The sequence below is a fragment of the Oryzias melastigma genome, linkage group LG13, assembly GCF_002922805.2.
Source record: "Oryzias melastigma strain HK-1 linkage group LG13, ASM292280v2, whole genome shotgun sequence".
Lineage (NCBI taxonomy): Eukaryota > Metazoa > Chordata > Actinopteri > Beloniformes > Adrianichthyidae > Oryzias > Oryzias melastigma.
The window spans coordinates 30,718,650-30,739,261 of NC_050524.1; the positions used below are offsets into that span (position 1 = coordinate 30,718,650).

General features: G+C 40.4%; 2 protein-coding genes across 6 annotated transcripts in view; one reads left to right on the forward strand and one right to left on the reverse strand.

Moving 5' to 3' along the window:
* Window positions 1-510: 510 nt before the first annotated feature.
* hspa13 (heat shock protein 70 family, member 13) lies at window positions 511-4,353 on the forward strand. The gene is made up of 5 exons (XM_024276610.2): window positions 511-710; window positions 786-1,126; window positions 1,205-1,418; window positions 1,494-1,661; window positions 1,795-4,353. The coding sequence occupies exons 1-5, from the start codon at window positions 686-688 to the stop codon at window positions 2,343-2,345; spliced, it is 1,299 nt and encodes a 432-aa protein (XP_024132378.1). The 5' UTR covers window positions 511-685; the 3' UTR covers window positions 2,346-4,353.
* gdpd5b (glycerophosphodiester phosphodiesterase domain containing 5b) overlaps window positions 4,067-20,612 on the reverse strand; it is a 48,921-nt gene continuing 32,375 nt past the window's right edge. The window contains exons 7-18 of one of the 5 annotated variants that reach the window (XR_002919751.2): window positions 19,893-19,986; window positions 17,724-17,869; window positions 16,054-16,136; window positions 13,583-13,733; window positions 12,227-12,448; window positions 11,937-12,094; window positions 10,385-10,532; window positions 8,758-8,840; window positions 7,252-7,266; window positions 5,496-5,608; window positions 5,077-5,358; window positions 4,067-4,968 (exon numbers count right to left, since the gene is read on the reverse strand). Coding sequence is in view for 3 of the 5 variants with exons in the window: in XM_024276607.2 (XP_024132375.1) it covers window positions 4,886-4,968; window positions 5,496-5,608; window positions 7,252-7,266; window positions 8,758-8,840; window positions 10,385-10,532; window positions 11,937-12,094; window positions 12,227-12,448; window positions 13,583-13,733; window positions 16,054-16,136; window positions 17,724-17,869; window positions 19,893-19,986 (1,296 nt within the window). In the remaining 2 variants the exon portion in view is untranslated. The remainder of the gene's footprint in view (window positions 4,969-5,076; window positions 5,359-5,495; window positions 5,609-7,251; window positions 7,267-8,757; window positions 8,841-10,384; window positions 10,533-11,936; window positions 12,095-12,226; window positions 12,449-13,582; window positions 13,734-16,053; window positions 16,137-17,723; window positions 17,870-19,892; window positions 19,987-20,612) is intronic. The other 4 variants (XR_002919752.2, XM_024276607.2, XM_024276608.2 and 1 more) reach the window with 4 other exon arrangements.

Here is a 20,612-nt window from a genome sequence, read left to right on the forward strand (position 1 = left end):
GTCTAAATAAAAATAAAAAATAAAAGTCCTGGGCGTACATAAGACAAAATTATTTGTCTTCCTCAAAGATTTTAAAGCTTTTACAAGCTTTAATAAAGTTTTTCCAATTTTTGTTACTGATTAATTTCATTTCAGATTTTTGAGGTGATTGACCACCAAATATAATTTGAAGGCTAAGAAATTCGTTTTTTATTGCTCCATTTACATGTATGAAGAAATAATTTGTCTACAATCAAGAGATTATTGATTGTAAACTTGTGCGTATTGTCATGCAAGGTAATTCCAAATATGATGTAATATCTTCATCCCATATTTGGAATGTTTGGAATGTTCCGTGGTGTCGTGAATGCAGCACAACAGTTCTGCTTTTTTGCTTGTGAGCCCCATTGGCTATCAGCGAGACTACGTCATCGCGTTTTGGGGCAACTGTGTGAGCTCGTGCCTTTGTGGGTCTTGTAGTTAAAGGTATACATTCAATACGGAGAAAACACCGATAGTGAGATTTACATAAACTACATTACCCAGAATGCGCAGCACCTGACGTAAAGTCGACGTGTGTTTAGTTGACGGACCACAAAATTCCCATTAGCGCGACACAGTTACCGGACGTAGTGGTCTTTTAAAGAAGAATATTTTTTGCTGATACTTTGATACATTAAGTAAATTTAGTTATTCGTATGTAACCATGTCTGGAGAGCTGTCTATGATCGGTAAGTTGAATTTAACCGTGTTTAAATACTAAACATTCTAGTTATCCGGCTGATGCGCCTGTTTCGGCTCCTCAGGTTCGGTCATCCTGGCTCTGTTCCTGGCTGGTTACCTCGGACAGCAGTACTTACCTCCTCCTAAGCCCAAAGTGATCGGCCTGGATTTGGGCACCACGTTCTGCTCTGTGGGCGTCTTCCACCCGGGAACCGGGGAGGTGGAAGTGATAGCGGATGAGCAGGGGAGGCAGAGCATCCCCAGCGTCGTGTCCTTCACCACCACAGAGGTGCTGGCCGGACACGAAGCTCTGGACCTGGCGGACAGCAACGCCCAGAACACCTTCTACGACGCCAAGAGGTTCATTGGGAAGATCTTCGAGCCGGGGCAGCTGGAACAGGAAAGCGCGCGGTACCCGTTCAAGGTGAGCTCGGAAATTCCAAACCTCAGCGTGTCACCTCATCAAAAATCTAAAGGTGTTTCTGTCCGTCTCTCCTTGCAGGTCATCAACAACAATGGAAGTGCTGAGTTTGTGGTCTTCACCAACCGCTCCTTCACCGTGACCCCAGAGTTCATCGGCTCCAGGCTGCTGCTGAAGATGAAGAAGATGGCTGAGCTCCAGCTGGGGGTCCCCATCCAGAAGGCCGTCATCTCAGTGCCTGCAGAGTTTGATGAGAGGCAGAGGAACTACACCGAAAGAGCCGCCAACCTCGCAGGTCAGTGTGCTTTCAAATGCTCCCCGTTTAGATGTTTTTGTCTTTTTTTTTTAATTTTCTCATTTGACCTTCCAGGGTTGGAAATCCTGCGTGTCATCAACGAGCCCACAGCTGCAGCCATGGCCTACGGCCTGCACAAAGTGGATGTGTTCAATGTCCTGGTGGTCGACCTTGGGGGCGGGACCTTGGACGTGTCACTGTTAAACAAACAAGGAGGCATGTTCCTCACCAGGGCAATGGCGGGTACGACTTTCATTAGAAAGGCTTTAAAAACCAAAAACTTTGACATTTTCTGGAAGTTTTAATTATTTCTTGGAATAATCTGAAATAAAATCTATCGTTGTTGCTAAGGTATAAAAAATACGTGTTTTTACAGGAAATAACAAGCTGGGGGGTCAAGACTTCAGCCAGAAGCTTCTCCAGTACACCACGGAGCGAGTCCGTCAGGAGTTCGGCGTGGTCCCCACCCTCAAAGAGGACATCCATCACCTCCGACAGGCGGTGGAAGCCGCCAAGCTCAACCTCACCCTCCATCCCACTGCTACTATCAGCACGCCGCTGTACCTTCACACCCAAACCTCTCCGGTTCTCTTCCGGACGGTGGTCACCCGCGAGCTCTTCGAGGAGCTCAACGAGGAGCTCTTCCAGAAGATCCTGGCGCCGGTGAAGACTGTGTTGGCGGAGGGCCACCTGGAGAAGGAGGAGGTGGACGAGATCGTGTTGGTCGGAGGCTCCACCAGGATACCGCGGATCCGGAAGATCATCAGCGAGTTCTTTGGGAAGGAGCCCAACACGTCGGTGGACCCGGACCTGGCTGTGGTGACGGGCGTGGCCATTCAGGCCGGCATCATGGGCGGCTCCTGGCCGCTGCAAGTGAGCGCCGTGGATATCCCCAACAGACACCTGCGCAAGACGAACTTCAGCTAGTCCTAGGACGGTTCGGATACTACCAGTGCCAAACTCCTAACATGCACTTTACCTCCACAAATAATGAGACCAATGCACAGCTGTCTGAGGAGCGCCCCCTGCTGGGCTGTGAGAGTGCAGCATTTCTGTGTCAATGACTAATAAGGTTTGCAGCTGCTTTGGTGTTGAGCGAATCAGATTTGACACAACAGGATGGCGTGCGAGCATGTTTGGGGTCACAGATAATGATCTGCTGCTCATTGAGGGAACAGATGCTCGCGTTTTGAGAAAGCCGCCGCACCTTCATCTTTATTTATGTCTCAGTTTGTGTTTTTGCTAAAGTCTGGTGTTTGTGCCTTTTCTGAATGCTGCTAATTGTTTCAAAGGAGCTCACAGTGCAGCTTCATATCTGCAGGTTATTCATTACCTTGTAGATTCTAAACTAGAAAGCATCAGTTACACTCTGAGTTTTCTACAACGTTAACCCTCGTCCTGTCTTCTGCTGAGGTTCAGATCATTTTCTTGATCCACAAACGAAGAATTGAAAAGCCTTAATGTTTACACTCTCTAGCATCATGGCTGAAAGGGAAACGAGTCCGAGAGGCAATGCAGCTTCTTTTGTGGTTCAACAGACGGACCAAAGTGATGCTTAGTAGTGCCTTGTGTGTTCTAAGGTGTATATACAAAATATAAATAGAACTCAATGTGAACTTGTTCCTGGCCTGCTTTCATTTTAGTAGGCAGGTCATCTTCCATCCATGTCCCATCTTACATTTCTCTCTGAGGCTCTGCAGCCCAGATTTACCAGTTTACACTCAGATAGTAGAATGGTGTTTTAAAGGAATATTCTATTTATTTTAACTACTTCAGAAAAGCAGAAAAAAAGTTAAGAGTGAAACTAAACTGTAGCCATCTGCTTTCCATCCACTGAAATAACGGGTACGAAAATATCCACTCCATCTACCTTTTGATCTGTTGGAACAGTGTTCCCAGTGGTATTTTATTTAATTATGCAGTTTTTTTGTTATTTTTTTAGCTGAAAGTCATTTTTTTTAGAACAGTTTCTGCAAGAGTTCATTAGAAAGTGTTAGAGTTGTAAGCCTGCACTCATTTCCCATCATCCCTGTATTTATTTTGTCTCCCGCTAGCTTACAGCTCCTCACAACCCCAAGCTAGCATTAGCAGTGCAGAAAAAATGGTGAGCACTCCTGCAGTATCCAGTTTGAGCCAGATGCAACTCAGACGAGGAAAACAAAGACGTTCATGGGTGTATTTGTTAAAACGTGCATCAGAAGGGAGCGGAGCAGGGAACTTGTGGTCCGCAGATGGTTTTTCAAACTGTATCTTTTGTCTGCTCCCAATTCACAATTTAAATACTCAGGAAAGCAGTTTTAATCTTCATTTTCTGCATAAATGTCCTCTGAGAAAACGACACCAAAAACATAATTATGAGCCAAAAATAAAAAATCAGTCCGACTTCCACAATTCTGCACAAACTAGTCCAGATTCTTCAAATTCTGAAGTGTTAAAGGATTTCACAGTCTAATCTGGGTTCAGAACCTTCTAGTGCAGCTAAATGAAAGCTTGTTATCCTCCATTCTCACCTAAAACAGTCTGTGTGGTTTATAAAGGGGCAGTTCTGTTTCAGGAGAAAGTTTGTATTTTTTGTAGCATCTCTCTGTTCTTGAGGGCTGGAGTTGAAATCTTAACAACTGGTAACAAAATGAGAAAAACAGTGAAAGTTAAAAGATCATAAGGTTTAATATTGACTTTGGAGGCACAGTAATACTCAAAAATCAAACAGCAGTCAGTGTCACTGTGAACCCGACAGCATTCCTCTGTTAAAGCTCTATTTTGCACATTTATTCCTCACGTTTCCTAACATCAAAATAAAAGCGATGTGAAAAGATTGACTGCTGCGTCTGATTTGTATCCAACGACCATATTGTTCATTTGGCGTGCTAGAGCTTCTCAAATATAATACATACACACGGCACAATAAACATCACAGCATGCAATATACAAAAAAGAAAAACATATATACAAGTGATTTAAACATCTTTACAAAAACAGTTAAAAACAGCTGATCAAAACAGAAAAATCTTTACTCTTAAAAACATTTTGATCAGCTTTGGTTTCACACAGCAGCATGCTAAAACCACAAGTGCAGTTCAGATATCATACATGTGAACACTTTGTAAACACGAGTTTTCCTCCTTGAATCTAGTTTTGAGTGGTTGAACTGATGACAAACTAAAGTGAGACCAGCAGGCAGGAGCAAAGTGAAAAGCGACTGGCTTCATGCTACAGTCTCCTCATCTGTGAGCGGAACAGCCTTTAAAATGTACCTGAAAGTATTAAACTCTAAAATAAGCAGGAAATTTCACTTTTAGATGGAAAAGAAAGAAATCACAGATCAAGTTAATTCCATCAACAAGTGCTTGCAGTCCTGTGTGATTTACAAATGTCAAACAAGAAAATAGACATTTACACTATTTACAGTTCCATACAGCAGGTGGAGTTTAGACTGAAGCAGGAATGAAGTTGCTCTTCCCCTTGAATCACTGACGGATGCTCTGGTTGGAGTAGTAGTTGTAGCCATCCATGTACGGCTCCTCATCAGCTCCCATTTCGCTCCCCACCTCTAGAGGGCGACAGATGAGCAGAAAAGAAGTCAAAGCTTTGCAGCTCTGACTTTGTAAATTTGTCCTTTTCATGAAAAGGCGAGCCCTCGCTCGGTTCTTGAACTCACCTTCATCTCCCACACAACAGGCTGTCTAAACACTGACTGGGGGATTAAATGTTCGCCCAAACTACTCGTCTCCGTGGGGGAGGATTGTGTGGGAGGACAGGACGGTGAGGGGATGATGGGATGGAAAGGAAAACGCGAGGGAGGTAGAAGGGTTGAAGGCAATGAGGGAGGCGCTCGGTGCATGGAGGGAAAGAAGGAGTCACTGCTTGCGAGGAGGATGGTAGAGCGGTGAGGAGCACGTCACACAAATGATGGGGCGGGGAGGAGGTTACTGGGGTTGATCTTTGTCATGAAAGAGAGGAAGAGGAGGAGAACTGAAAACATTCAGAGGCATGCAGCGACATGCTAGCAACACAAGGTTTTCTTTTTTTCTTTTCCAAAACAGAGGCTGGTGGCACAAGCAAAATGCAGGTCCTCACCAGAGAAGATGAGTTTCTCCTTCATGACGTTGACGTCTCGGCTGGCCGTCCTGACTGAGGCGCTCAGCATGATCTGCTCGGGGTTGTAGCTGCGCATGCCGCTCATCCGATACCTGTGGAGGTCAGGCTGGGTCAGATTTCAGAGCTGGGAACCACAGAGGAATCAGCTCACACACGTGTGACGTGAAGATCAGTGCTGAAGGGGCTCCTGTGGTCACATGCCTGGCTGCAGCGTGCGTCTACAGGTTTGACTATACACTCAGACGATGGCTCGCTGTCATTCAAAAGTAACGGTCAACTCCCAGAATAAAATTCATTTGAATTGAGGCAAAACTCTATTTTTTAACTGTTTTTTAGAAATGTACTTTTTTAAAATCACATTTTGGAAACTAATGAGATTCTCCAGAATAACAAAGTAAAAACTCTTACATTTTCTTTAGTGAACATGTACCTTTTTTCAACAGCATGTGTTAATTTTTCAACTTCACAAGTCAACATGAACATGTAAACATGAAACATACTTATGATGGGTAAAATACAGCTTTTGCCTATGATTAGAGAATTATGTCTGGATAAGATCCACTGACTGTATATGAGAACTACATTCATCTAGAGAAATCGCCAACTTCTGGCTCCAACCAAATGAAGCCAATTCAGTCGCCATTTTTATACGATCAGCAGTGATCAGTCTGAGTCAACGTTTCTATGGTAACCACTCTTGTCAATCAGGAGTGAGCTTGTTTGAAGTCCAGACCTCTAACACCTGAAAGAGGTCTGGGGAGAACATTTGAACTGAACTTTTTCAATGTTTGACATAGAGGCCAGAAGCGACCACCTACTTTTATTGAGGCATCTGATTGGCCGTTTATAACTTGAATAACTGGCATTAAGGAAAAATTAGGATTAACAAGAACATGTTGAAAAAATGTATCAGTGCAAGAATGGTGATTATGACAAACAAAGACTGAGTAACAGCAGTCACTCAGTCCAGTTCTCTATATACAGTTATAGTTTTGTAATGTGATAAATACACCATTAATACAAATTGAGACATTCCAATGAATGTCGTTTTCTCATGAATGCTCTTCAAATTGTCAGAAGTCAAAAGAGACTTTCATTACCTAAACTGCTTCATAATTTGGCACCTGAAAACTAATTAGACACAGAGACTTCCTATAAATCAATAAAGACATTTCTAAGTTAATTAGCAGAACTGAACACTTTGTTCCGTGACTCTGAGGGCAGCTCAGTTGAGCTGCTGAAAGTCCCTACAGCCAGAGTTGAGCTGATTTTGTTTCCCGCCTTAATGAAATGAACAGCCTACCGCTTTAGAGCCAGTAGTAACTAATGCACTGAGGCTGTTAGTAGCAGAATCGGAAAGTATTTAATGAGTCTGCTTCAATGAAACTAATCCTATGGCGACTTCCCTCGTGAGTGCAGAGTTCATTTAGTCATTCCCCTCAATGATACAGATGATTAATTTGAAACCTCTTCAAGTCCTTCTGTGCTACTTTGTTTTATGTATTCAATTTATTTTCTGTAAAAAGTGATAAAAAAGAAGAAAGAAAATATGAGGAGCAGCACAGCAACACCACTATGACGAGGAAAATAAAATAGATGTCTTGAATATTACAGAAAAGAATAGAATATGAATTATATCGTTGACTGGAGAGAAAAAAGGGAGAGAACAAAAACGCATCAGACTGAGGGTCGAGGTGATGAGAGCAGTTTGGGGTGAGCAGAGGGGAGCCGTTACCTGATTATGTGATAGCTGAGAGAAGATGCCAGAATGCAGCAGAGGAGGAGAAGAGCATGCACGCCGGGCAGAGGAGAGAGGAGAACGACGGAGAGGGTGGAAAGATAGAAAAGAAGGAGGGAGAAAGAAAAACAAAAAGGTCAGTCTGGAAGCCAGCAGAAGCTGAGGAGTCGGGCCGAGCGGAGCGAGATTTGACCGGACAGTTTCAAAAGAAGAGGACACACAAATCCCTCCATCCCAGAGGAGACGGGAGAACGGCCGTCTGTCTGTTGGGTCACCAAACGGAAACACTGAGAAAATGCAAAGGGTTCAACTAGGACAGGGGTCGGACACCTTCAACACTTAAAGAGCCATTCAGGTCCATTTCTAACCAACAACAACCCAGTAGGAGCCATGAACTGATTTGTATCACTTACTATTATGATTATTTATTTATTTGTTGTCATAAATACAACAAAAACAAAGAGAAAATAGATTTTTTTTCTAAATATTAAGTAGTTTATAACTTAACAGAGGTTCACATGACTACTTTTCAAAATAAAAGACACCTTGTCCTATGCAGGGTAATCTCAATGGAGAAAATGTGATAGTGGAGAGTATAATGTCAGCAGTGATATTTAAAAGGAAAATTATAAAAAGATTATTATACTGTCACCCAGAAATTCTTAAATTTAACTTGCTAAAATTTAATTAATTATTATAAATGACCCTTTCCAGACTTTCAGGACCATTTGGCCGACTTAAAAAGCTTAATTTATTTTCAAAAATGATCTGATGATCTTTAATTCTGGCTGTGCTCACTGACCTCCAATTGATTTCCTGTGGTGCACGGCACTCTAAAATGTGTCCAAATGTTTGAGTAGAACTTTGGTAAACTTAGAAAACAGACACACCGCTTGATGGATTATTACAGGAGAGATGCGTGCGGTTCTTCAATTGCTTGTGAATGAGTTTAATAAAGCTCGACTTATCTGACTGAAAAGTATGTTACTTTTTAAATTTACAAACATTTTATTTTTCTTGCCCCATGTGGCTCCAGAGCTGCAGGTTGCAGACCCCTGCACTAGGAAGGCACACAAGTCTTCACAAGTTTGTGACAAGAAGAGGAGAAAGTACAAAAAAAATCTAAAATAGCAGTGATACAAAATGTACTCTAGTTGATGTAATCGTTCAAATATTTGCTTTGTGGGTCACCGGAAAAGAACACGTCAGCCGTTTGTCACGATGCTGGTGGACAAAAGTGTTTCATCAGATTTAGTGATGAAAGCAGTAGTGGGGTTTTCACAGTTCCCATTACAAGCTAAAAAGTAACCAGCAGATTTCTAAAGACGATGGAGATCTGCATCAGGCACTGTCTGGTTTCACGTCAGTATTTACACAAAAATACTTTGTTGCACCGCAGCATGCAACAGTAAATTCATAAAAACGTCATTTTGTGACAGGCCACCATACCCATGAGCTTTCGCTAAACCGAGATCATTTTTACCATGAAGGATTTGCACTTACTTCTGGAGAACAAATATTCCTACAATAACGGCGAAGGAGATGAGGTCTGCAGACACCCACATCAGGCAGTATTCATTTGGTCTCTGAAAATACAAAACATGCAAGTCAGAACACGTGAAGATAGAATTCTCCACCGGGCGGAGCTGTACACCTCGACATCCAAACGGCCCAGACGAAAACCAGAACCACATTAATTTTGATGGCACTATTCTGCCTCCTAATGTGCTTGACATGGAGGATCAGATCTAAAGTCATGACACGGAGAGAACATGACAGTCTGAACTTTGAACTGTGCGGCGGGGAGACCAGGAGTGGAGTTGTCATGCAGAGGTCGCGTATGGAGGGACAGATGGGGACACCAGGCTGCCATCCGGAGTCTATGAAGGCAGAGCCAGCAGAGTCTCCGGCTAAGAACAGAGATGAGGAGAAACAGCAGACGCTCTCCTCTGAGGGGAAGTAAATGCACCAGGAGGGACAGAGCTGAGGCGTCATCTTTGTAGAATCATGCTCACAAAATGCAGCTTTTCAGAAAATAGTACAACATTGAACAGAGGGACTAAAAGAACAAATAAATATATTTGAATACATTTGTTTAAATTCACATATTAGGAATATAATGTCATCATCTGTTGCTAAGCAGAAATGCTTGACGTTGTCAGAGAAAATGTGATCAAAGTCCCACTCCAATCATGCTTGGAGCTATTTTCAAAGTGTTCCCAGTGCTCTTTTCAGTATGATTGTGCAGTTTTTAGCCAACATTCTTAAAAACCTGTGTCGTTTATTGGACATAGTATCTGCAGAGTGGGAGGAGTTTAATAGAAATTCACCTCTGAGATGTGGGGATTAAGCCTGCCCCCGCTTCCCGTCATCCATCTGTTTACGTGTTCTCCTGCTAGCTTACAGCCCCTCACAATCCCAACATAATATTAGCATGAAACTAAAACAGTGAGCAGCATCAGAGCTATCCATTTATACAGTTTTGATCCAGATTCCAGCTCAGACGAGGAAAATAAAAACATACATGGATCTATTTGTCTACAGGTGGATGTATCAGAATGAGTGGAGCAGGTCTGCTGACTGTAGCACCTACATCACACTGAACCTACATCACACCGACAAGCTTTCTCCAACAGCTTTTTTTATCTGCTCTTGATTCACAATGATTTGAATAAAGAAATACTCAAATGCCGTTTTAAGCTCAATTTTCTTTTTATAAGTCCTCCATCATCAGAAAAAGGTCGCCAGAACATGTTAGAAAGACCGAAAACATGATTTTCAGCTGAGTGGAACTTTAAATCAATGGGAATTATTTATGAAACACAATGAAAATAAAAATGCTTTTGGATAGTGAGATATGACTTAAAAGAAGCTCTGCCAAATCTTCTACAACATAAACACATCTCTGGACTTTTTGAAGATCCAATAAACGTGTAATGTATTCATGAACATTAAACAAAACAATACTGTTCTGGTGTTCTCCTTACTGTACTGCAACTTCATGCAGGTAGTAACATTATGCTGGTGTGTCTGAGATTAATGGGTCTTGTATTTTTGTAGTACTTTATAGAAATATTCCAGATATATTCAGTCAGAAATAAAATCAGAATTGGTTAGCGGTCGTCCTCACCATGAGCCAGCTTGGGTAAGGCACCTTTTTGAGGACCTGCGGGGCCTCAGAGGAGACTGCGGACACTCCGCTGCACCAGAGCACCGAGTACAGCCATGGATCATTGACGGTGTAGAGGGTGAGGTCAATGTGAGACTGGGAGAAGTTCCTGTAAACAAAACAAAACAAAAAAAACCCATCAGCCTGCATCCACAAGGACATTCTCATAACTAAGCTTGTTGAACTCAGTTCCCAATCAACTACAACGATGTTAATCAGTTTTAAACAAATCGAAGAGACGGTTAACTTTAAAGTTTTCTATTCAAAAACTAAAATGTTCACAATTTCTGCTACAACATTTTCCAACTGCATCAACAACTAGATCTGAAGTCTTTTAATGAAGCCTTTTGGAGCCGCTAACGATGCAAAGAGGCACAGAAATGATGAAAGAGCGTGGTTTTGAAGCCGCTAATAAGACCCAGCAGCTGTGGGGCGATGGTTCAAACCTTAGACTGCAGATGCAGACGTAAATACACACGCTTACAGACTGAGATTAGATGTGATCTTTTAAAAAATGTCTAATCTTGGTGTGGAAGAAATCTTAACCTGTGGCTTTGTAGGCATGACACTCAACCTCACGCCACCTCTCATGCATCCATCATACTGTTTTATTTTGAATTAGGAGCCCTGAAAATGCTGAATAAAATCCAAATGTAAATCATACTTAGAATTTATTACTTGAACTAACTTTAATTCAAACATAACACAAAAGTCATTTGACTGTTGCGGTAGGTTTTGTAAGTTACATAAAGTTAAAGAAGAAAATCCCTTTGAGGACATTACAGTTACTGTAGACAGGAAAGATCACAGAATAATCATTGTCCAATTTTCAAGAAATATGCTCTTATTAATGATTCATGGGGAATAAAACTGTTTAAACATAATTTTGGTCAAACTTGGTACCCAATTTTTTTTCATACAATATTTAAAATTAAAAAAATACCAACAAGAATGAATTTACACCTAAACTGTACCAATCTATTATTTCTACAAACCTGGAAAGTAATTTGAAAGATTTTGATGTTTGAGTTGTATTTTCTTTACAGCAGAGTCTGATGCTTTGCTGGTTGGGAAACTGCCCTCACAGATGACCCCTATTACGCGCTACACATGACCTCACAGCAACAGAAATTGCACTAAGTTTCAAAGTTGGTGACATAGTAAAAGAGAAATGTTGTGACTTCCACAGCTTCAAATTTTCCAATACCAGTAAGGTTGCTTTCACAACACAAAAAAGAGCAAACCTGCTAGAGTGAATACATCCTAATGACTGTGTGACAAGAACTAAACAACAAATGGAAACATAAACACAACTAAGAAGAAACTCTACGGTCTGCAGTCACAGAAAGCTAAAAAAAAACACCAACATTTGTTCTCAAACCAACCAGGAGCTGTGGATGCCAGGTGTAGACATACAAGAGTTCGAATTAAAACCCGGTATTGTTGTTGACAGCTCAGCTGCATACGCTCACATGCACGGCTGATGCTTCATGACATTGTAATGAGGCCACACCTGACTTCATTTGTGCTGACTTGGTTGTATCTCAGCAGCATCCTGCTGACGTCAGACTGCTGCAGACTTTGAAGACTGCATTTCACCAGTGATGTCTGGATCAGGCCGGGCGCTTGCCGCCTCACTTCAGCCCTTTGCTCATCAGTAGTCCACATCACCTGCTCACAGCAAAAACAAACAAGCACCTTCTAGCATATTTACAACATTTTGTGCCTAAATAACATAAACACCCAGCTGTGATTAATATGTAAAGATAATAGAGAGGGTTTTCCTTATTTTGTCCCATTTACCAGGCGTTGAGGTATCCCAGACTGCTGCACCACTGTCAGTGTATCATTGATCCAGCTGTGGTGATGGGGGTGATCCGGAGGAGGCCTCTGCAGTCGGAAAACCACAGAGCTGTTGGTAATGGAGGCCAGCTTTAGGAGTTCCTCCAGGCTGCAAACACTCTGGTTGGCGATCCTCCTCCTCTCAGACGGGGACAGGCTGGGAACCGTCCAGAAGGGGTCGTCCTGAAACCAGGCGGTGGGGAAAACGGGTCACGGTTGTTTTTTAACTTAATTACTGGTTGTTTTGAGCTTGCCATGAATGAGTCAGAACAAAACATTTTTGTTAAAACATGCAGGGATTTCAGGTACTGCCAAAGTCAACAAACAAAACTTCAAAGGAAAAGTAAACAACATAAATGACTCATCAGCATTTTTAGTACATTACATTGATTTTTTTAAAGAGTTTATAATTAAATAATTCTCAGTATTTAATTGTTTTGCAACATTTTATGTAAAAGTGAAACTATTGCAATAAAAATCGTTTTAAAAAACATTAATAAATACAATTTTTTCTTTTTTTTTTAATAAACTTGAAAATTTAAGACCCACTTTGATTATATTTTGATCTATTGTAAAAGCATTCCCAGTAGTCTTTTCATGATGATTATAGTTTATAGGTCATTTTCTAGGACAGTGTCTGCAGAGTTCATAAAAAATTTGCCCCTAAGTTGTGGGCGGGGCCACTGCTGGGAAGCAACCTCGCCATCCCTTCACCTCGCTGTTGCTGAGAGCTCGGAGCAGGCAGCTTGTGGTCCGATCAGTGTATTTTCAAATACTTTTTCAAATGGGATTTTTTTGTCTGCTTCTGATTCAAATTAAGACAAACTCAGAAATGCAAATTTAAGCTTCATTTTCTTTATACATGTCTTTTGTCATCAGTAAAATTTCCACAAGAAGATGTGACAAAAAACATGATTTTGTCTTTAAAGTCCCTCTATGACAATTTTTTTAATCTAAAAAAGACATTCCAATTAAAGTTATAACGTTTTTAATCAAAATCCCACAATCTAAATGTCTTAAAAATACATTTTTCATGTTAATCTGAAGCCTCCGTTTCCAAAATCTCCTCTGAGGGGGTGTGGCTTTTGGAGCTGAGCAGCCCCGCCGCTAATCCCGTCGTCTGATTATGACAGCTCTTTGTCTCGCTAGCGTAAATCTTCGCCGCTGCTACATTAAAACATTAGGCAAAGTCAGTAATGTCCCGTCGTATGGTTTTGAGGTGCATTTCAGCTCATCGTAGTGAGTCTTCAATCATTAATGAGTCATGACAAAAATGGAAAATAAAAGCTGGAGCCATTTAATTTAAATGGGGAGTACCTTGAGGAACCACTCCCCAGCATTGAGCTGCTGGAGATCGGTCCAGTTGAAAGATGATGCGTTGAGTGTTCGTCTCTCTGGAAAAACCTTTTCCACGTCTGTGGTCCTCCGGAGGTCAAAATCGTGCATTAGGAAAGGCACGCCATCAGCGCTAGTGATTGATAGGGAAAGAGCAGCGCACAAATGAATTAGGCAGAGGAGTTACAGTAATCACAACACTACTGTTGAGCATATGTCTTTGTTCAAGAAGGATTCCATGTAATCCATGTGGGCAGATGAGCTGTTTACTCTCAAAAAGAGGAAATTGTTTTTTTTTTCTTAAAAAGTAAAAATGGAAAAAGGGATAAAAAGGCTGAAATTATGGATTTTAAGTGAAACAAAGTGCAGCCATTAGATTCTTTTAAAATGTAGCCTTTGAGTTCACACATCCTGCATGCAGCTGCAGGAAAACCTGTTTGTTTGATTTGCTATTCAAATGTTCAACCACAAACAGGGCTAAACATTTGAAAGACAAATATCTTCAGGATGCCTTCGTTAACACAAGAATGACTACATTTAGGCGGGACGCTCCTGAGGCCCATTTGATCCGCTTTCTTTTTTTTCTTTTAAGAAATGACTCGGCACTATCAGGAGCTCAGCACTCTCTCGTCTGGTTTCAGGTTCACTGCTGTATGAAAAATGGACAAAACCTGTCATACGGTCAATATGTACCACTAATCAATGTCAGGATCATTTCCCTTCAGTACAAAGCTGCACTTAGACCTGCATCTGGTGCTGCAGACTTGCCAACATTAGATAACTGCAGCGAAAGCTAAAAGAAGAAGAAAAGTCAGCACTTTTTTCTGCTGTATGGAAATGTTTTGGCTACATCAAGTAAATAAATAAAGCACCAAACACCCAGCTGCTGCTGGAAAAGGGACAAACATTTCAACACGGTTTTCAACAATGCGATACAAATCTATACAACTTATTGGATTTAGCTGTGGTGAAATTAATACCAAAATCAGCCATTAGTTTGAAGCAGAAAAATTGAAGTTTTTTATTTTTTAAATCTACCTGTTGTGTTAAGCCATCATGAAGTCTCATTATGATCATTGTTTGATTTATGGTTAAAGTGGGGAAAATTTACTGACTGGAGGCACAAGGAATTAAATCTTTGCCAAAAGTTGGATTAAATGAGAACCAGCTGTACTGATTTGAAACCATTTTTTAAAGGGAAACAACATAATATATACATAACATTGAAAACATTTTAAGAAAAAAACAAAACAAGTGGAACTTGTGTCACCTCAACCTGCACTTTGAAGTGTGATTGATCTGTTGCTTGCGGAAAGCTACCCTGATGGTTTCTGTGCAGCAAATCTGAAATTCCAGGTTTTTCCACACATTTTGGAAGTTCGCAGCATTACTTTGGAATGTGGTTGAACTCCTGCTTTGATTTGTTTACGGTACTTTGTTTTTTAAAAGAAAGGAAAATACAATAAGAATAAATAAATGAAATCGATTTAATATATTATTTACTAAATTGCTTAGAAAATAATTCAAAGTAAGCTATCTTTTTTTTTTGGCACATTTGGCCTTATAAGAACAAGATATTTCCATTTTTGGCGGTCAAACTATTATATTTACAGTTGGACCTTAGAACAGGCTCATTCATTGACCTAAAATGTAGAATTTGTTCATTTGAAAATCAACTAATCTTTCTGTAGAAACAGTTGGGATGTTTTGTGTTGTCTGGAAATGAGATGTGGGCCGTTATCATGAACACTGTCCCACGCAAGCACACAAAACAGTCAGTAGATATATGTAAACCTGTTTACAGATCACGCTAAAATAAAATCCTTCACTAACAACAAATGGAAATCCATAATGCTACAAACGTGCAACTCTGAAACGCAAACATGCACCAATAAACAACACTCCCTAGCAGCACACAGTCTCTCATCCTCCACCCCTGCACATGCATGAGTAGACATTTACAGCCACCGCTCATCAGTCATTTGAGTTTCCCTTTCTCCTCCTCTTCCCAGTGTCTCTAGCTTCAGTCTTTCAGCTCCAGTTATGTTAGTAACCATCTACTGAATGCTGGGAGACCGGTCCATTGCTGCATCACTTAGGTCTATTCAACAGTTTATGTAAAAGCAGTGGTTTTGTGGGAATCAACACAACTGTTGACCAATGATATTGAAATAATACAGTAATTAGAGTAGAGTTTTTAGCTGATCTAAAGAGACTAAAAAGACAACTCCAGGCCTCGAGGGCTGCCTTCCTGCATGTTTTCCAGCATACCCTGCTCTAGTAAGTTCACACCTGAACCAGGTAAGCAGTCATGAGAAGGGCTTGGATATCTGGAAATCATGCAGGCACAGCGTCCCTCGAGGCCTGGAGTTGCTCATCCCTGCTGAAACCAAAGGGAGTGCATAACTCTGGTTTCATTGTCCCGCATTGATCCTGTGTGTGTGCACGTGTACCTAATTTTAACATTGGTTTCCAATCCTGTGACGTTCATCTGCAGAGATCGCTGGAAAGACCAGATTGTGTTTTCTGGAGCAATCTGTAAAAACAGAAAAAAAACAGACTGTATTTTAATAAACTCGTAAAGGTTTATGTAGATAAAAAGCGGTGCACATCTAATCACTAAGGAATGTGTTAACCGAGAAAGGCCAATGCCATGGATTTCTCTTTAACCCAAGTGAACGCCAGGATCAATACTAAAACATCATGTACTAGAATAGAATCTTTCTCTGAGAGCCTGTGACTCAAGCCTCTGGCAGGGCATTGTGGGATAGGAATGCCAAAATAATCAATATATAGAGGTTGTGGGAAACTTATTCCTGAAATGTGAGGCCGTTTTTCCCAAGGCTTTTTTTCGCAGAGCCACTCCTAATTTTGGATTCCACTGAAAGGATCGATTTTTGGCAGGATTACAACAGAATGGAGGGGAGTGCTCTTAGTCATATGGGTAACTGCTTTGAAGTGTTGCATAACTCACAATAAAATGTTGTAACAAGCACCTATAGGTTTCTGCAGATACAAAATCTGCTAGCAGAAAATCTACTTCAAAGCAAACGAGTCACCTTTCAATGAGGTCTTTTGATGACTAGCTACATTTTCCGAAGAGAGCTGTGTTTTTGGTGTTTGCATTATTATTTTTGTGGCATGTATCATAATTATATTAAACAAAATTGAGTTTAACATTGTATTTGAGTATTTCTGTACTCAATTTGTTGTGAATCAGGAGCATATGAAACATTTTTTTTTGAAAAATATTGTATTTGTGGTGTAGAAAATATGCTAGGCGCCCCACAAGCTCTCTGCTCTGCTCCATTCTGATTCATCCACTTGAAGACAAATAGATCCATGAACGTCTTTGTTTTCCTCGTCTGAGCTGGGATCTGGATCAAAGCTGTACGGCTGTATTGCTCATGGTTTTTTTTGTGAGGGGGTGTAAGCAAGCGGGGGAGAGTGTAAACAGAGAGCTCTCAGTAATGGGAAATGGAAAGGGGGCAAGGTCACTCTGTGACAACAGTACCGCCCACAAATTTCGAGTGAACTCCTTCAGCTCTACAGAAACTATGTCCTACAAAATGACAAGTTTTTGATTTTTACTAGAAACAGAATAATCATTATCAAAAGATCTCTGGGAACGCTTTGAAAATAAATCAAAATGTGATCAGAGTGGGTTCTTTACTACATGCTAGTACAAAGGTACCGCTTTAATAAACCAAACATGCTAACTCTGGGCGGATCTCTAAAGTATTTAGAGAAAAAAAGACTCACCCCGATTTGGGAGTGTAATTCTTGATTTGTGCTTAACTTTGGATTCATGCATGCGTAATTCTTGACTTGTAACTCATACAAAACATTTTGTGCATAAATACAATAATTATGAAAAAAAAAAAAAAAAAAAAAAACTAGAATTATGCACAAATTCAAAGTTACACACAAATCCAAAGCAAGGCACAAATTACACGCACAAATCAGGCTGAGTCTATTTTCTCTCCATATAAGAGCCACAATTTAAAAAATACAAAGACAATTGGTTTTAAAAAACAAAAATATTAAATGATGCCATCTATCTATAAAAAATGATCATTTTGCTTTTTCATGCTTTTCAAAATCCATACAATGAATGACTCACCATGGGGGCTCCCCGCTGGCCGATAACCTCAGGGCGGGGCTTCAGGGTACTAGGGTCCATGATACATGGGGAGGTAATATACAAAGGCACCACATAGAGTCCTAGTAACACACTGAGGTATAGCAGCATGACCACCACCTGGAACACTGCAAGAGGACATAGCAACAACAGTAATAAAGTTTTTATCTACGACTTCTTGGCGTGTGTTTGGAGGACAGGGAGCGTTGATAATCTTTATGATAAGTGTTCGGTCAAAGGTTCCATTTGCTCAAGGTGAAAGACACTACAGTCATCATTGTGTGCTCCTCACACAGAAAGAAATAGATTTGATCTCTTTACAAATTGAAAAAAGTTAATTCTATTGCAACACATTCTCAAGAAATAGTTTTTGAGTGATATTTAAACTTCATCAACTAGCCATGCTATTATGTTGCTTTTACTGTATATTCATAAAAACTACAGCCTAATCTTTTCTTCTGTGTTTTTACTTTAGAAAACCCAAACGAGACACTGACGGATCCTCTGCAGTCACAGACATGCTCACACCTGCTGATGTTTGGTACTTCAGGCTCATCTGGTTAGCAGCACCTGAAGGAATCTTCTTCTTCCAAACACTACACAAGATAGATTTTTTTGTTTGTTTTTTTCACAACTACTGCATTTTGGCCAAAGACTGACATTTATGCTATTTTAATCCAAGCTAATGTATAGACACATTGCTTATTGTGTATGTACTAAACGTGCAGATAGTTTCATGCTTGAAGCACTCAGACTGTAGAAAGCAATGAAATGGATCAATGGTACGGTGGCCCTGAAGCACAAATCACATCAACAATCAATAAACGCAAAAATTCATAACAAAAAAAATTATAAAAAAGCAAATGATTAAAAAAAAACAAAAAAAAACAAACACTAAATTTTAAAAATAAATGTGTTGATGTGATATGGACTTCAGGGCCACCATACAATACCAGTCCTAACAGGTCTATTTAATTAATTTAAACAGCATTAATAACCAGGGTTTTTTTTATTAAAACATACCTAAATTAAAGAAGTGATAAGAAAAAGAAAGAATTGGATAAACTGAGCTAATTTTGCAGCTTGTTGCAGGATGCTGCAGTAATTGCTCTACAGAATCATATTTGTGAGCAGTGTAGTGATAATCAGAGTACAGCAGCAGACAGTTTTATAGCGGGAGCTTGGATTGTGGAGAATTACGCTGTTCCAACTCCAATTATCCAACTAAAGTGTAAAAAAGCATGCCCATTTCTTCTGTGAATCCAATATACATGCCCATTTGGAAGTACAAATTTAATGTTCATTTAGAACAAAGAAAAAAACATACCCCCCCGATTTCTTCGTGTACATTTTTCTCTTTCTATTAACAATGCAGACACACAACACCTTTCCACAAACATGGCTGTGTTCAGCTGCCTCTGGGAGGAGACAGGTGGAACCACTGCCGCTGCTGTCAGAGACCGAGAGCACCCTTGATTCACCCCTGAGTAAATGAAGGTTACTGCCTCCGAGTGTGGACACCAACACATGCACACACCTACACCCAAACCACACACGGAATGTTCCGTTTTCCCCCCTAAAGGTCAGCTCCCGGGTGGGGTTAGGAAGACATCATCCATCCACACACTCTCTAATTCACCCACACACTTGCTCTTATGTCTGGTTTTCACAAGCAGTGCTGCATTACAGCAGTGTCAACATTATATTTTTTCCACATTATCAGATTTATCCCAAATCATTTGAGAATAAATGGTCGTTCTTCCTCCTAATTGTAACTTATTGTTAGTTGTGAAAAAGACAAAACTCTGTTGTCTAACTAAAAGCTTACACTTAAAGAACGCTACTTTCTCAGAGCTACTCCTACATAAAGGCAAAGATGATTTTGTTTAAATATACAAGTGTTTGTTTGTTTGTTTTGTGAAAATCTACACTCTCAGAGCTCAAAAAGTCCTTAACTGAAAGAAAGATTGAGTACAACATTACACTAGGCTAGAGGAATGTTTGTTATCTCTGACATCCAGGGTGGAAATCTTGACCTCCATCTACAGCCTGTTAATCATTCACAGTTTATTCGTGGTGTGTACATGTCCTGTGGTGGACTGTTACTTGACGTAAACAAAAAGCTTGTTCGTGTGGCAGAAACCACTGTACCTGGTTTTTCGGCTCGAGCCACTTGTCCTGCCACGATCCACGAGAGAGCAGTGACTGCAGCGAGAGCGCCTATGTGCAAAAACGGACCTGTAGCCTGGAAGGAAGATAGACGGGACAGATAAAAGGAAACATGGGAAGTGAGTGAAAAACAAACAGATGGCAGAAGGCTATTCAACTTCCCTCACATTTCAGAGATGATAGCTCTATAATTATTCAACCATAACAGTCTCAGTATTAACAAACTTAAATATTGTGGACAAGTCATGAGGGTTGTCATTAAATTGTAAAACACTTAGAAGTCAACAACAAATTACAACAAAAGTTATTTTGATATAATCTTTGAGTAAGAATTTTCTATAAATAAATAAATAAATAAAGTAGGTACTGGCTTAATATGTGCAAAAAATACAGATTGCACCCACCTAGTTAGGGCTGGGCGATAAAACGATAGATATAGCAGAACTTTTTTTCAATAGAAGAATGAGTCTATAGCAACTCAGAGCAGCAAAAAAAGGTCAATAAAAAGTTTAGATTTGGTGACCACGATACAGCATAGCAAGATGATAATGCTAACGAGCTGTTCCATGTATCACCTTGTTGTGGTGATGGAACGTTTTAAAATTGAACAGTATTATCACTGACCAGGCTGCAACCTGCTAATGATTACACTTTTTTGACCCCCAAAGCATTCAAATTTGACAAATATAGTTATTTGGTTTA